The 17,566-nt window shown below is 41.9% G+C and overlaps 1 protein-coding gene across 8 annotated transcripts in view; it reads right to left on the bottom strand.

Annotated features, from left to right (window-relative positions):
- LOC111269084 (Na(+)/H(+) exchanger protein 2) overlaps window positions 1–17,117 on the bottom strand; it is an 87,039-nt gene extending 69,922 nt beyond the window's left edge. For 7 of the 8 annotated variants that reach the window (XM_022848434.2, XM_086971960.1, XM_086971959.1 and 4 more), the window contains exon 1: window positions 14,757–17,117. In XM_022848434.2, coding sequence (XP_022704169.1) covers window positions 14,757–14,908 — 152 coding nt within the window. In that variant the 5' untranslated portion in view covers window positions 14,909–17,117. Of the gene's footprint in view, window positions 1–3,708; window positions 3,776–14,756 lie in introns of all 8 variants that reach the window. The other variant, XM_022848438.2, reaches the window with a different exon arrangement.
- Window positions 17,118–17,566: the final 449 nt, after the last annotated feature.

Below are 17,566 nucleotides of genomic sequence, written 5' to 3'. Positions count from 1 at the left end.
TCCTAGTTCACTGAATAGTAGATACCTCTTCAAAGGGCGATAGTACACCGCTGTCATCGTAGTTATTAACACATTTTCTAAACATACATATATATATAGATATATGTATAGCAGTCCATTAAGTGTGATCTCATTCTGTTTCATCGTGACGGCCTGTCTCCCTATCAGCATTTTCATTTCGGGAAGTTAAGCTGTAACGCTGATAACCCTTAGCACTCGCTTGTTCTTAGCCAGTTATGACACAGGCCCGAAGCAACTCGTTTTTCAGTGAGGTAAATGCTGAACTAAAATGTTTATAAATGCCCCCAAAAACGTCATACTGCTGCTGAATACTCGTCACTAGAAGGTTGAAATTATTTAGACATGGCCACTTCGTCTCTTGCGAAAATGTACCACGCTTTTTGTCTGGTAACAAACACGTACTTTGCAGGTTGGGTGTCGCAAGTTCTATTTTACTTTACTGATTTGTTTGTAATTGGCTAAGGGCCAGCGAATGCGAGTAGACTAATAGAGCGCTTTCAAGAAGCGGGTTTGATCTCTCCACCAAACGCAAGTACTGCTCGTTGTTGCCTATATATGGGTTTATGGCACTATATGCTTGACTAGTTTACGGCCATTTCTGTGATTCTCCCACTAAAAGAGATATCTCGAACTTTACATTCGTTCTACTGCCTTGGCTAAGCACTGCTGCTTCAGACGATTGGCTGCTGCCCGCACGGAACAATGCGTGCATGTTCAATTTCCGACCTAAACCACCCCATCACGTGTCGTTGTCCTATTCATCTGCTTTGTGCCTTTGACTTACTTGTCCTTGAAAAAAGCATTTTACTTGCAGGCAGACCTTTTTAAATTACGGACGCTGCAAATATTGTGTGTGACCTGTTTTTTCATTCAATTTCGAGGCAAAAATAACGTGTGTCCATTGTCGTGTAGTTGGTCTGATTTGCTATAACGAAATTTCATTCGTAAGATAAATATAGTCTTCCATTGAATTTCTGCAGCATGCTTTTAGGTTTGTCAAATAGGAGACTGCACATACTGAACCTGATTGATTGCGGTTCTCATCAATGCCCTTTATTCTTTGCGACACAGAAAATTTGTTAAGCTGACAATCGTTTTATAGTCGGTTAATATAGTTTCTACAACAGCAGCGTTTGTTCAACAATGGCCAGATCTAACAAAAAACAGACTTCTGCACCGGGTAACTAACTGTCAAGTAGCTGCGTGCGGTTATTGGGAAGTCTCAGGTCTCCTCATCTTTTTCATTCAAACCCTATATGTTCCCTGTGTTGCTCCTATAAATTTACGCTGTAACAACAGGCCAGGTTTCTGAAATCTCTCGGTCCTTACAGGGGCAAAAACTTCGAGCGAGCATATCACTATTTTTTTTTTTCGTGGACAGGGTACCGTGCTGAACGACTCTGGCGAAAAAGATCTTTTGTTAATTTTCGAACTTTAATTCAACTAGTTACATAATAATAGCAATTTTTATTATAAATTCTATACTATTTCTAGGTCACATTGATTTGTATAAGTTTTTCCAGGGTGACACCGAACGTCTTGAAAATTGCATGTTAAAACTGTACTACACCCGGCGAAAACGGACACATACTTTTTTTGTACTAATTAATTTTCTTTAGAAATGTCGAAGAGTTCTTTTTCTGAATGGAGTATCCGTTTGTTTAGTTTAATGTCTAGCATGTCAAACCTACGGTTAAAGAAATTTGCAAATTAGATTTCTTTCAACCTTTCTTCGTCTGAAATTCATGTTACGTACTTTTATGCTTCCGTAGTTTTGTAGAGGCGAGCAAACGGCAGAAAATTCTTCCATAGAACCCATACGATTCATTTGCTCCTATTTCTGAGCATGTCCTATTGCGTTACAATAACGTGATTCGTAAACGAAAATTTAGACAAGCACCTGTGCACTTTAGCACTGCGTTTCAGTTTCCTGGTAAGCTATGTCATTTGTTATTCCCTTACTGCATATGTACTCTCTGTTATTTACGTACGGATGCCATATGTGGGTGGCGGTACACAACATCTATTGGTCTGGTGGACCACCGCCAGTCCATTCATATTAACTGGGAACAGGGATCACCCTTAAATGGGGTCCCTACCTAGGCCAGCCTCGTGAGTTAGTCAACAGCCTCGCAGCCTGTGGCAGCTCTAGGTACAAACCATGTCTTTCTCTGATACGTTAAATCACTACACTCATCTTGATATCCTAATGATCGGCTTATCTAACGACGAACAGACACTGAGTCTCTGAGCAGGTTTGCTACTGCGACAAAAGCGTAAACTTCCATTTATTATACATCATTACCGATAGTTGGATCAATCATGCTATGGTGACGAGATTCCACGGCTAATATGAGCAGTCGTTTCCATCGTATGCGTAGGAACAATTTCTAGTTTTCTTCACCTGTTCTCATGGAAAATACAAATATGTATTGATTTTTACCTTGCGACAATCCGGAGGGTATCAGTTTTCAGGGAAAATCGACAAAGCTACTTAATTCATGATTTCAGCTAGTCGCCATATTAAGAAAGATTGTTTTCTAAAAATGTGTCTTCTGTTGTAGTCTTACTTCCTAATTTTCCCCCTTTTCGGAGCAGGTTTTCAATCCCGTCATAAGAAAAACACACGGCTTAATTGGTCTTCATGAATCAATAGCTGACCAGCAGTTCCACCTTCATCACCTAATGGTTTCATACGCGAAAGCTCCACTACCCCATTCCCATTCGATTCGTACCATTGCCTGTGCCGTTAAGTTTCCCCGCGCTACCGGACCACAGACCAGATATTCTACAATCTAACCTCAGGGTAAACCATTGAATGGATCTGCTGGGCGTGACCTTTGTGACGTCAGAAATCGAGAGCCCCAACATCGATGGTGACGTCACTGGCTTACTCAGGGTTTTTCTTCGTCTTGACGTAGTCACACTGAAGTTCTGTGCGAAGGATGCGTGTACATCGAAGAACCCCGCTAATGCTCGTGGTGAAAGGTCTATGTGACGAGAGACAAAAGCTGGAAGTGAAATTTCAGTTAGACGAACATCATCAAAAATCGGTGATATAGCTGAGGCGTCGAAGCGACTCACACGTTTATACTCACAACGTGAGCACCACGGCGACGTCTTGGCTCGGCGGAAGCGCCGTCGGTGCTGATAGCAAGCGGGAAAAATATCCCGGGTTTAAACGGAAGCGTGGACACGACATGAAAGCCTTGAGTAAGCTTTTTACTGCATATAACAACATTCACCCTATCCGTGTTTTTCAAGCCATGTCTAATCGCGTTTTACAAATTATCTAATCCTAGTATAACTATCCATTTCCCTACTATTAATTGGAAAGTTCGTCATCGTCCGCCTCGAATACTGATCGAAGGCATTCGTCAAGTGGGCAAACAAGGCTTTTCCCTATACACGTTTTCCATTCCAATCCCCGAACCCTATCGGTCCAGACTGCGCTTGGATCCTCGTATCGTTTCCATTCAACATTTGCAGAGGGGGAGGGTACATGGGGACTGGCTGTTTTCTTAAAGTTACTAGGCTTTACACGAAGCCTGCTAATCAAAACTAAGAAGATCGCCCATCTCACAATACAGAAGAGACTGCAGTTTTGTGACGCGGCCGACGGCAAGGTAATGCGGCCGGTAAAAAAAGGCCGCCAGATACGAATGCTGAGCACCAATCTTTGCTCACCTCCTGATCCACGGAAATGACAGGCGAAGCTGGGATGCATTAGTGCGCATATGGCCAGTGACGTTTGCTGAAATACAGCAGAACGACAAAGGGATAAGCACCAATTCACATATGCAATATGACTAGAAGTTTGTATCAAAAAATAGCGCATAACCTCTTATAATACCTTCCCGTCCAGGTCTGAATGTAAATATCTGTTGCTAAAGCAGCAAGTGCTGCTTTTATAGAACTGTATTGTATATTGTTAACATTAACTTTACCTAGCTGACATTTTAATCGTTTGATTAATATGAAAAGTCGAATTGGCGTTACTTGGGGATTAAGGCGAGGTTCTGGAAACTCGTATCATAAAAAATTCGGCATTCTAGAATCGTCGAACGGCGGTAGTGTCTTTTTTTAATAGTTAAGCAGCCCTTCCAAACTTTTCGTTCGGCTTTTGGATTTGAGTTCGGATCCGAAAATCCAAAAGCCATGATATCTTTGAGCTTGCGCCACTCGTAGGCCAGGTTATTGAACTAATCAAATTGACTTCCCTGTGTACAAGATCCCGGACAAGTGGTAAAGAGAGCCTCGTGCGGGCACAGAACGATTTCGAAAGCTAAATCGTTAGGTAATGTTGCCTGGGGCACGATGGAGACTGATCTCGAATATCATACAAGTAGCGAGTGTTTAGATATTCGTCCAGGTAAAATAAGACCTTGTAGTAATCAGAAGATTTAAACATTTAAATAACTTGAAAAAGCTTCTTGCCTCAGCTGTGGATACTGCCCCAGACTTCGTTGTTGTAGGTTGGCATTTACCTATATTCGGTCCACAATGACAAAAAAGATACAGAGAAAATGTTCAACATATAACGGGGAAATGGTGCAGGTATAAGCTCCATCAAGTGACCAAAAGTTAGTCTTTGTTACAAAAAAATTGTTATTTCCGTGAAATACAGAGGCGATTTCTCACTTCAACTCACTCGTGAGTATCTGACACAGGGTATATCAATATACACGGACAAAATAGAGTTAGTCTTTTGGGCCACATGACTGCTGTCATTATTGAAAAAAAAAGACATTTTTTAATGACTTCAGCTACTGGCTTAAATAAACGAATCCGTAACAGTCGTGACTCTTTGGTAAGTCTCCTTTAACAGGAAAAGCCAGCTGACCTAAAATCGAAGTTGGAACATTTATGATGTACCATATAACTAATAAAAGTTTGGCGCCAACGTTTCCCACCTTAAAGGTCGATTTGATCCTGACGTATGGGTCAACACTACATGCGCCATACAAAACTCGACGCTAGATGATTATACTGATTTAGGTCGCCTGACTCAAAATGTAAATCGTTACCAAAATGAATACTATCCTTTAAGCTAAATATGTCTCAGTTCGAACCTAGAACAAATAACCTTGTCCCATTATCAGAGATCCACATTACGTGACCCAAAATATACGTGTAGGCAAGTTCTGAGGTGTGATTGAGCGTAACCAACATACCCGGATGGGTCGTTAAAACTATTAATTAACAATCAGCGTCAGTTAAACCAAGTGTCGTCTTAATGCACTCATCCGATGCGTGTCTTTGCATTCCAACGCATTATCTATACATTGGACAAATACTTGGCAAAACAGTTCAGGAATATATATCAGTTAGCAATTTTTGGAATTGACCTACTATGGACTTATCATAACCTAATCCTCTATCACGGGGTAGCTCACTTGCCACGCCTGTCTCGTGAAGATTATCGGCAAGACTATTGTCCCTTGATTAACGTTACGTATTGTTTATATTGACAGAGATACGCTTGAGGGAGCCCTTTAACTGGTTTAAGACATAACCAAGGATCGCCATGCGTGGACGCTACCTAAAGCGTATGTTAGTATTACGTCATGATGGAAGTTTCACCCAACGATTTACACTGACCTGGCTTATGCGGTTGCGTGACTGTCACGTAAAACTGTACATCAGTGTTTTGACCGCTTACATTTGAAGCAATCCAGATAGGCAAACCCTATAGGACCCAAGTAGAGTTTTTCATTGCGGACGCTGGTGAACTTTGAAGTAGTATATATTAAAAGTGCATTTACTCAATCGAAGGCATTATACTGGGTTACAATGTAAGGGCTATAGCTCCCTTTGACTGTATTATATACCGTGACTTCTTTCCTGGCGCAACGGGGTGTAATTATAGGACAATACCTTACAGTTACTATGTTATTCCTTTTTCGCTTTTGGTGATTGACAATTGCATTTAATAACCACTTAAGATATAGGTTATCTATATAAGCAGCGTAACCTAAGCGGTAATACTCAGTAATGACGCCGGCCTTTGCCATTTACATAAAGGCTTGCCAGGTATGCTATGAGAATTTAATAATAAATATTATATTATAGTCATCCATTAGAGTATATCATCATATATAGGGTAATACATCAACTCGGTACCTTTCGTTCGGTAAATTCTCATTTCAGTATGCGCTACTTACTGATGTAGATGGGCCCGCCTTATTATCTGTTTATCATAGTACATATTATACATACATGTTATATCGGCACGATTAGTTATTACATTATGCTTTAAAATAGCCCGGCACCACACAAAGGGCATTTGAAAGGGTGAGTCGCTTGGTATAGGACACAACCGACATATCGGAGCGTTAACTAGAATTGATACAAATATTGAGGGACTGTTTTTTGGACGCGATTGCTTCTTGATCACTCGTGCTAAAATGAAGCTTCCGCTGCCGTCAGATCAGCAGCTGACAAAACCCTTCATGCCATTAGGACGGATGTCTGGCTTTAATGCTGATGCCATATAGTATAGCATAATCGGAACATGGCGGAAGATAATTTACACCGATCAGAAGATTGGATGCCCCTAGCAACGACGTGGGGCATATACGTATGCTAGCATAGCAGTATAGAGTCCAGTATAGGAGACTATATCCTATATGTCTTAGTTACGCTTGGCATGCCTGTTCGGCAGTGGATCAACAAGGAAGTATGGTTTTCCAGGGAGAATTCGACTCATCTAATTTCAGCAGTATAACGGAAATCCGTATCCAAAATCTACCGGAACCCTCTGGACAGCTTAGAGTTCAGTATGTGGAAGAAGCGTATTGGGTTGTTTACCAGGCCAAGATAATACTTCCCAGGTTTATTATCAAGGGAACAATTATAAACTAGCTTTTTTCATATGCAAGGCGAAACGATTCAAGCAAACGTAAAAAGTGTTTGAGGGATCAAATTAGAACAATATGCGCGCGCAAGCAAGACACTGCGACAATTTGGCCACAGGTTTAGTCAAATGAACTCGGTAAATTTCGTGTACTAATATACATATATGATCACCGAAAAAAGGGATAAAGGCTGTAAGTCGATCGAAAATATAGCATTTTGTTCGAACTTGTTTTGTTGAGGTTTGTCGTTTTAGAAGCTGATGCAAGGCTGCACCTCTGTGCTATCTGACTGAAGTTTATTGAAAGTTTTCAATATATTCTAAAATGATTGTATAAGTTATGATGGTATTACCATAATGGTCCCAACTTTATATGCACTTCGCTAACATTGATTTCTTCAAAATACCGTTTTGCTTCAGATAACTCGTATACAGAAGTACGCATTACGTAAAAGTATGAGAATGCTATCCTAAGCACCTTTGCAAGAAACCTGCCGCTCACATATAGGTATTAGCAATATACACTACACAGATATGCACGATTTACTTCTGCCACGGTCCACATCAAGCAGTCCCAACGATTCTGCCAAATTGTCTACTTGAGCTATGTCTTACATAGGAAAGAAATAGCTCCTTTTAGCAGCGGCAAATTTTTTCTTCGGCAGCTTTCCACGTCTTGTCCAGCCATTTACTATGGACAGTATACATATATATACACATATCGCATCTGCATGTGACGCTGCATTTATTTTGTCGGAGCGACGAACTCATCGGACGGCTCCCGCTCGCTTTCTCCCTATATCTCTATTAGACGTCGCGTCAACTGGTCACAGGCAGCATACCCTTCGACGCCGTCCCATTAGCAACAACGTCGTTGGTAACGACGTCATTCTATAGCGATTGCGTGATAATCTCCACCACCCTCACCCCGATGAATCGAACGATGATCCAATCGGACACAGCTATTCAATAACATTAAGCATACGGCGCCGAAATATGTTCGTCGGTTAGCTTCTGTAACGCGCGCCATAGTTTCTGTCTGCAGACAACAATATCTCGGCTGTTCCGGTATCTTGTCGATGAAGTCGCTTTATGTCTGGGGCCTACAGCGGTGGCGAGCGACGGACAGGGGATGGCGTGGACGACATGAAGCGAAATGGTCTGTGATACATCGGTTAAACGAAGCTATCCACCGTATTCGCCACAGATCTGTCTTTGACTAGGGGGTGCCCAGCAGCTGATACCGGGACATTTAGTCGTTTGGATTTGATAGTCATAGACAGGTTCTGGAGCTTCGCTTTCAATTGAATGTATGCTCAGGTCTCTGGTGCGGTACTGCGGAGGATTATGAAGCCACGGAAAAGAAAAAGCGAGACGCTCTGATGGGTCGTAATCGAGAATCGTTTAGTGGTTTAGTCGTCGTTCGTGGCTTTTCATCTTCGGTCTTGCTAGTTAGCTAACAGTCGAAGCTTGCATATGTGCATTCAGTCGTGTTGAGTCACCTTTTGGGCTATCCCACGATGATCTACGGAAAAAAAAACACTGGGAAAAGTTCGAAATAAACCTTTGCCTGCATTCAACAAATTCATCGCTAACAGAAAGTTTTTCTGATAGATGTCCCATGGAACATAAATAAAATAAGAGAGGTACGTCTCTATCTCACATGAGTATCAGCGACCGTTGAGGACAGAACCTGATCAGACGAGTAAGCGCTAAATTGCCGATGGGGACTCATTGAGGTGATTCGGAGCGGCCCGATCACGCATGACGAGAGAATGGTAATCTAATTTAGTTTTAAATGTTTGAGAAAGATGAACCTGAAAAAATTACTTTTGATCCGAAATGAGGTATGAGGGGTTCGAAGTCAGTGTTGAGAACTCCGAGACTTCAGTTCGGCACGTATCAAAAGGCGAACGCTATCTGTACATGACTGATTATAGGATTTTCAATGCTTTGTACTTTGTGCAGACGTACATAAAAGCACTGACATATTTAAAAGCACACGCTACGGCTGTGGGGGTGTGACGGAAGAACTGTTTTTCTTAAACATGCTTGTTAGTCTGTCCGGGTTCCGCCAAGTCAAAGTTGTAATTAATATTAGATCACAGATACGCAGAATAACCGCAATGTCGACCGTTCTCTGTTCTCCAAGGTCAATCTGCCGGCGTGTTCTATGAAGTTGCACACTGTTTAAATTAGTATACTGATGGCCGTGTTTGATTATTTTGCCATTGTGCGGGCATCGAGAAAGTAGCTCGTTCCATCATACACACCCCATCTCACGCGTTCTATACGAACGGCAGTTACGTCAAGTATCCACTGTCAAGAAAATAAATTTATACCAGTCGTCCGTTGGCGTAAGTGGAGTAGACTAAGTATGGCATATTGTCGAAAGATGCTGTGAACGAAATTTCATGGAAAATATATTTTACCATGTACCACTGATCGACATTCCGCGCTTATCAGGAATGCAGTAATGTGATGGCAGATAAAAAAAAAGCTTGATCTCATCGTGTGTTGCGGAAATATCATAGATCCACACAATTTCCAAATTTCAACCAATTATTCACGAGGTCAGAATACGTTGGTCAGCACACAAAATGGCCTTGTTTATTTTTATTCAGTGCATAATCCAACTGAATGAAATAGATACCCTGTACGACATAGAGAGATACCGGCTGAAATAGTACTAATTGTGTTTTACTTTTTTCGTTTCATTAGGAAGGACCTATGGGGTCAGCTCGGCTGATCTCTGCCTCTCAAGCCTTGCTAACCCTACGTAAGCAGGGACTCTGCGCTTGAAACTCAGTCTTATCACGATAGACACAATCATCGTACCCAAACTCAAAATATTTCGGTTCTCAAAACGGGGCTCATTTGTAGACAAAGTTGATTACCTTTACGTTCGTCTATAGCCAAGATGTGTGAATGAACGCCTGCACGCAGTATTTCTCTCGGGGAATCTTCCTGTGTCTGTATTTCGCTACTGCTAAATGTCTTCACCGCTCTAACGCCCACACAACGTTTGAGCCAATACCCGCAACCCGAAAATTCTATTTAGTGTTCAAATAATGTATGGCCATTAACAATAAGGCACTAACCACGATCTGGCCATTGAATTGTAGCACAAGTAATTTCATCGTATGTCAACGTGCCTTTGAATACACAGTGTTGTTTAGTGAAAGATCCAACTTAGGAGTTGACTAATAATAGTATATTTCGTCAGTCCAAGATGTTTAGAGTAGCTCGATAGGCGTCGTACGAGAAACAGTCCGCGGTTCGTTAACGCCTCATAGACCGTTGGCGCGTACATTCGAATTTGACTTGGGAACGATAACCTTTGAACGGCAGTGTTACTTTATATATCATCTCGAAGAGCTCGCTCGAATAATATTTCACACTCAAACACAATATTTTCACATGGACTATGTTAGTGCTCAACGTCGTTTGCTGTCATAGCGTTTGGGCATTTCGATGAAAGTTAACGGCCGTACGTAATAGCGACTGGGTTTATATAAGGGCCAGTACAATCTGGACCGTTCTCGATCAGGGGATAATAAGCAATAGTGAAACTTTTATGTATTATATTAACTCTCGCCGTCACAAAAACAGCTTTACACAGGTCAACGAATATTTAACTTAGACGTTTCAATTTTTATCGACATGAATTAAGCTATGAGTTATTTTAACGCCGTTGCTATTAAGTGCCAATTACCTAATGGATTGTTATGCCGGTAACCTTTATTTGGCCGTAAACCAAAGTGCCAAGCATGAAAAACTACGGCACTGGCCGGCTTCAAAATAGGTTGTCTACCAGTAACCGCATTGTTCTGATCTACTATCGCATGTACATACGCGAAAAGCTCAGATAACGGAGCTTGCCTTACGCGAATACACAGTATTTAGCGAAGCTGTGACGAGATTTATTCTACAAAAAGAAAACTAAAGACGAGGCCTATTTTTACTGGTCAAACTCGGTCGATCACTTTCGAGCAAATGGAGTTCGTCAAGATCTAATGAGTAGATCTAGCGGTCAGATGACAAGCGGTTCAACAAGGTTGCTCCGAGAGGTGAATATCTTTCGTCCGCGTTTTGTATTGCCTGTTTTAGTCCTTAACAGTATACCGTTCGAATATCTGTCTGTTAATAAATTATATGTGTATGTTGAGAGAAGATTGAACTAAATCTGGATTTTTTGTTAATTATTGAGACCACAGAATGCGTCTTGGTAATTGATTTGCTCACTAATCCGTAGCTCATTTTATACCACTCACAATCGCCAGAGTCAAAACGATATTGCCGTCAATCGGGTTCATTTCGCAGGATATTGTTACCCTGATAACCGTTATTACAGCATATATGCATACAGGCATTGACATACATATTTCAGTGCTCCAGGACATGCCCTGAACGTTGATTTTATAACAACTTCGCCTGCGAAAAGCATATGGCAAGTTTATATGGATGGTTTGAATAAGCATTCCCTTTTCTAAAGTTCGTTGTTAGTTTAAGAGCCCTCAAACAAATGGCCATTATGAAATGATTCCGAAGACCATGATTTGTAGTTGTTTTCCCCCTCAAACGTTTTCGGTAGCCAATTATTAGTCCACCGTACTGACTAACTTCAATATTTCCGTGACATATCGCTACGAGTGTTTCGCAGCGCGAAAGTTCGATACAAGTAGTGGTTACGAGAAATAAAGCTATTAGGTTCAAAGGATATTATCAAAAAGAGTTTGAGATATATAATTAAAAAGTTCGAAGGATGGTAGAGATTATTCCCTATATTTATAGGTCTGCCGATTTGCTAGAGTGGAACGCTAATACGTACGAATTTTTTTTGAATCCAAACCACCTCCGTCTTCTTCTGACCGGTAGGCGAATGCTTAAGCCTTACCTAACCTTCACCAACTACCGACTAAATCCAGCCGTTGATTCAACATACTACCTAGAAATGTCGTTTCCTCGGCCTAAACCAGTACGCGCCTTCGATTGAATCTTTCTACTTTTGCCCGAAAACGTAATTGGGCTCAGGCAGACAGCAGTTGGCTTAGCAGACATCAAATTATGGGTCTCAGAACAAGGGTCAAAAGGAAGTCCTGATCCATATCAGGCATAATAGCTGTTACTCACCCGCCGTGTCTCTGACAGAGCACCAATGCTGGGCCTGGCATTGCACAGGCCCATTCACTCATCTTAGACATAAACACATACACTCACATCGCACCTATGAATTTTGATTCAACTATTATTATATCGATAAAAATATCCGAGTGCTCGAAGTTCTTACGGCGCTGTTGCCAAACAACCCATAATCCATAGCTTTTATAAGGTAGAGACAAGCTCTCTACTCTGATGAAGCTATTGGCAGATGAATCTGAACGATGTATATTAAAGGATACATTTGCAACAATGAGGTCGTAGGTTCTACCCTCACATTACGGATAATAACAGTAATAATAATGAGTCTGCAATAAAATATTTAGAAGTTAGTAACGGGTAGTATTTTCGCGGTACCATATAATACAGTGGAACTTTTTTCTTTGTACCTAAACTGCGATAATGATTCAGCTCTATATTTTAATACACGTACAATGGTACTTAATAATAGATGATTTAGCCCATTAGGTCTGTGGGGAACATTGCCCTCTGAGTTAGGATCATGCATCTATGATGCACGCGTTATTGTTAGACCATGCCCAAGAACCAGATGTAAACCTATTCAGCATCTTTGACTGTGGTGATGTCGTACCTATGGAATTTTACAGTTGTAAGAGACAATCGGCTCCTACTTTGTTTAAGATACATCCATTGGGGCTTGAAAGGATATAGAGTAACAATGAAAAATGACCAGAACCCTGGTCGTTCCTTGGCGGCAGTCGTTTGTGCTGTAGACATTCCGTAAGAAAAGGCAAAGCCGAAAGGAGTACGCCTAACACGTTCACATATTTAGATTAAGTACGTTAGCGTCGACAAGTGCGGTTGTCCTAAAGGTGTCCTGTTTTCTATTATCGAACAAAGGGGCAACATGCGTAAAGTCACACAGCTTCCTATAACGGATTATGATTTAGCCTGTCAAATAATATAGTGACATTGGTAAGCTTGAAGATCTAGCCAGATACGATTGTTCAGTGATATCCCAAACGATTTTACTTAACGAAGATGGAATCGCAAAGGTTGTAATGTTAAAATGTCGGATATAAGTGCTATACCGATATTCATTAGTATGAGCGAGAGGCCAATTTAGCTAAGCATCGAACGAGAATGTTCGAAGATCTAATGGCAGACCGTGACAATAGATTAATTGAGTCGCTAATGATGATAACATAGTAGAAACCATGCTATAACACCGGGTCTTCATCTAGTCTTTTGGCAATTCAATAACTACGCTAAAGACGGCCTACAAAATGAGAGACTTTTGCAAACACACAATCTGTGTTTGCGTTTTGCCTTATTTGCATAGTTTTAACTGAATATAAATTATTAATTGATCGAAGTCTGTCTGATTCATTTACAGCCGTTATCCCGTACACGGCCTTATCTTTTTCTCTTTTTTTAATAAAAATGAAAGCTCTTTAATTTTGCTCATAGCTTGCGATTACAAGCAATCAACTACAATGGGTAGTACATCACGATTAGATAATGGTTAGCAGCGCTTTTCGACTAATACGTTCCCACAATGTTACGATGTACCTGAGGAACGTATTGTACCGTCTACCTTGACTAGAACAACGAAGACGATGAGGGGCATACGTGGATTTCCCCATAGGATCGGGTCGATAGTCCTAGCTGTGAGGCGTCATGGCCATCTCCAATGTGAATGGAGAAGGCCATTGGTTGTGCAAACTTTCGAATACAATTAATGGCCACTGGATAAATACGCCGGTATCCATAATTTAAATTTACTGTGAAATGACACGTCTAGACTCAGCAGGCGATAGAAAGTTACTTGCTTATTGCTGAGCCAATGGCACACTTGTGGCCTATATATTTGCACCTAGTGGTTTAATAATTATTTCATGCGTCCTATTTCGTCTTGGTCAACTCTCTTAGAGACAAATACTACCCTGATGCGAACAGGCTTATATGTGTGTTTTATGAAGGTCGACTATGGTGATCCTGTCGACCTTCATCATTTGTCTCTAAGTGCGACTTAGTTAAGGTGTTAAGCCTATCGAAAGTGACCAGCCTACCACAGGGTTAGGGCATCGATAATAACTCGGACCTGCATCGTAAAAAAGCTACGTCCTCACTGCTCTGCCGAATACAGCCTACCTCAACCAATTAGAGTAATTACGAGTCCTGAGTAACAAAATAATCATTATAAAAACGAAGCCAGCATTGGACGACCGAGCTATGCTATCTATTATATTATTGATCGCAGAAATCTGACCTGTCCACAATTGATACAATAGAATAGACTATATGTAAAGCATAGATGCTTTTAAGATCTCTCCTAAAAGAATTAATTGCTTATATTTAAAAAATAACCAGCAGGGACCTTGAACGAATATATATATATATATATATAATTCGCCCAGAACAAGTATTTCTGTTGTCCTACTTGTTAGATCGACTGTAAATATGTATCAGGAAATTGGTTTTGTATACATTATCTTTTAAAGTCTTTTACTTACCGATCGAACACCTACGACAAATCGAAAGGTATAGATCCGCGACATAACTCGATCTAGGGTTCGATAGAACAGCCATTGGCTTTACTTATCCCGAATGGCACAGCTTATTCTATTGATGTTACTTGGAACGACTAGCAAACTTGATGCTGGCCCTTAGGTCCGAAAGCATACGATAGGGTTTATAGATAGGGGTACAGTATCTCCATATATACATATAAAGTATAGAATCAAATGACACAAACCTATGATTGGAGGCGGTTAGTCCCGACTGACCACTGGCGGACACTTGATTTAGGTGAAAAACGGCAAAGACCAAAAAAAGGACGACTCCATGCCGAGTCACCACAGATTCCGGTATACGCCGACCGTAGCAACTGGTGTACAAACACCCCATAATCCATCGAACAGCTGATAACTATATTCGTTGCGACAGGCACATGTGTTTATGCACAGAGGGAAGAACTTCGGCCGCTGCTGCTGCTGCGTCGTCTGTTGATCAGATGGTGAAGGCAGTACTTCGTTTATCTTTAGTCCTCACTTTTTACTGTCCGATCTTCTAGTATGATATATATATATCGCCCTGAAAGCGTCAAACCATTATCTGCAGCACTTCATAATCATTGGTACTTCGATGCACTTCTTAACCAGGCCGCGATGACTAAATAAAATTGTACTGAAGAGGTCACAGATGGATGATTCCATTAGAAATTTAGGTACGGCTAACTTAATCACCTTGAGCTCGGGTTGAATAGTACGGATCGAACGAACCACCGTCAAAGATGATCTACCTTATACTACATGACTTTTGGCTTCAGTATACTTCGGCCAGCACGAATTCGCGCTGTTACCGTTAGCTCATCGTTAGAATGTTTTAGCGTTAAGGCCGTTCAGCACCGACGAGAGACGTCACGAAACAATATGGGTAACCCGTTAACTTTTTTCATCTACTTTTGCACTAACGCAATCGAAATGAACTTTGCCGATTAGGTGTCACTATTCTAGATAACAAACTGTTCCGTAGTTCGTGTTGTTGCATCAATTGAACTTCAATTGTTGTAGAAGTATGGGAAGCTACTTGATAAATTCGATTAGTTAACTGATGTAATAGTCATTAACACATGTGTAACCGCCAGCGCCATTCTCAAATAATCAGCAAGAACTGGTACTTGAAAGAACGACGCAAACAGATTCTCTTTCCACTTACAGGCTACCGCGCCGTACAGGCTACACACACACAAGCGTAACCACAAGCCAAAAACGTGGTGTTGTACTTCTATCAATGGAGCCAAGCAACGGGTCTAACGATATCTACGATCGCCAGAAACTTTCTATAATTTCGCATTTTATGGTCTTGTTTCCCCTCGTTTATCTGTCTTAACGGCTGACCCCGCCACCCGATAAATCGATTACACTTATCGACTGTCACCACTTCGAACAGCTCACGCTGTTTATACGGAAGGACAGTTTTATCTGGCCTTCTCCTGTTTTAACTTCGGACTCGCACCGTCACGTGCCCGTCTGGCCTTTGTAAAGCTCGTGAAAAAGAGACCCCTCTCATGAAAAAGTCGGTATCAGCTCTCGATGAGGTAACTTGGCCAGAGGAATCGGAGGATGAAATTTCGTCGCGACTTAAGCCAGCTTCATCATCACGAACTTCATCACAAGTAGTGTAAATTCGAAGCCCATTCGAGCTATGATGTTACTTTTTGTCTACGGTCTGATTCATCGGCCGTTCAGCGGAAATAGCAGCTGCTGCCCTACTATCGCCGCACCCTGGTGTTGACTTAGATACGGAGTTGGTACCGTCCAGAAAACGTGAGCGAACCACAAGGTTGTCGCGGAGTTTACGTAGTTCCGCCACTCCAACACTGCTAGGGATCGTGCACAAATAATTATTAGCTACTGCTTCTAAACATATATATGGTCACTGTTATCTCTCACAAATTGACCGTACTGGTAACCTGACGACTGGATTCACATGTGCATGTATCTGACAGTTCGTGCACTTCACGCGGCACGCACCTTTCAACTAATCCCGGCCACCTAAGCCGATTTTCTGCACGAAGCCGGTGAGCATCCGCGATGTCGCGCGAAAACTGCGCGATTCTCTGATAATAATGACGGTAGTATCGTGCAAGCATCAGCTCTTCTCTAATTTCTCCAATGTTTCGATCGGCTAGGGACACTTTCTTCGGACAATCGCAGCTCGGACACTCAGTCTTGACTACATCGGACCGTCGAACCTCAATCACCAAACACCCGACTGATACAAGCATAAAAACATCTGAAATTATCACCGATGCAATGCTGTTATGCCGCAGTTCGTCAAGTAGTAGATTTCTGAGCGGTTTTCTACCGTCGTCTTCGTAACGCCCTCTTTCTCCCTCTCTATATTTGGGTTTCTCGGATCAGAAAACTTTCTCTGATCCACAGCCGTCACCCTCTTGCAGTTGGTACTCAACGGAGTGACCTACAACAACGCTGTAAATCTTTGTGTCCGGCCGACATGGACGTGTTCCTGACTGTTGCAATAGACAGGCGAAAGCCGGCGCTGTGTCATAACAACCAACGACTGCTTTGCCGTAAGCGCCACTGACATTCAGCGCACTGGACCGAGTAGTCCATGCGCGCGCTATCCGGCAGCTCCAACCGGCGCTGAGGGGAGAGCCGTGGCAAGGGAAGCTTCGAACGCCGTTGAAGTGGAAGGAAAAAGAACGCACTGTCGAGAGGGGGCAGTTTTACACACCATGTTATCTTATACAGAATGACAGGAGTTCTACGTGGACGGCATACGATATGCCACAACGTAACATAGGCAATAGCGGACAGGGCGCACGGGAGGTTCGGCGGGTCGCTCTGAAGTCCAGGGGCGAACGCATGCCTCAGATGCAGGTTTACTACAAAACGTTATGCGTACCTGACAAGGTCGTATGATTACGGCATGAAAACGATAGATTCGTGGTTTTTTTTTTAGCTGAACTGACCAGAAATAGCTTTTGTAACAATTGTTAAGTGTATGTATATTTCATCGATAGCAGACGCACACAAGTAC

This window comes from Varroa jacobsoni, unplaced genomic scaffold (genome assembly GCF_002532875.2).
Source record: "Varroa jacobsoni isolate VJ856 unplaced genomic scaffold, vjacob_1.0 scaffold_1352, whole genome shotgun sequence".
NCBI lineage: Eukaryota > Metazoa > Arthropoda > Arachnida > Mesostigmata > Varroidae > Varroa > Varroa jacobsoni.
Note: the sequence above shows the minus strand (reverse complement) of the source record. Positions and strands in the feature narration are given on the sequence as shown.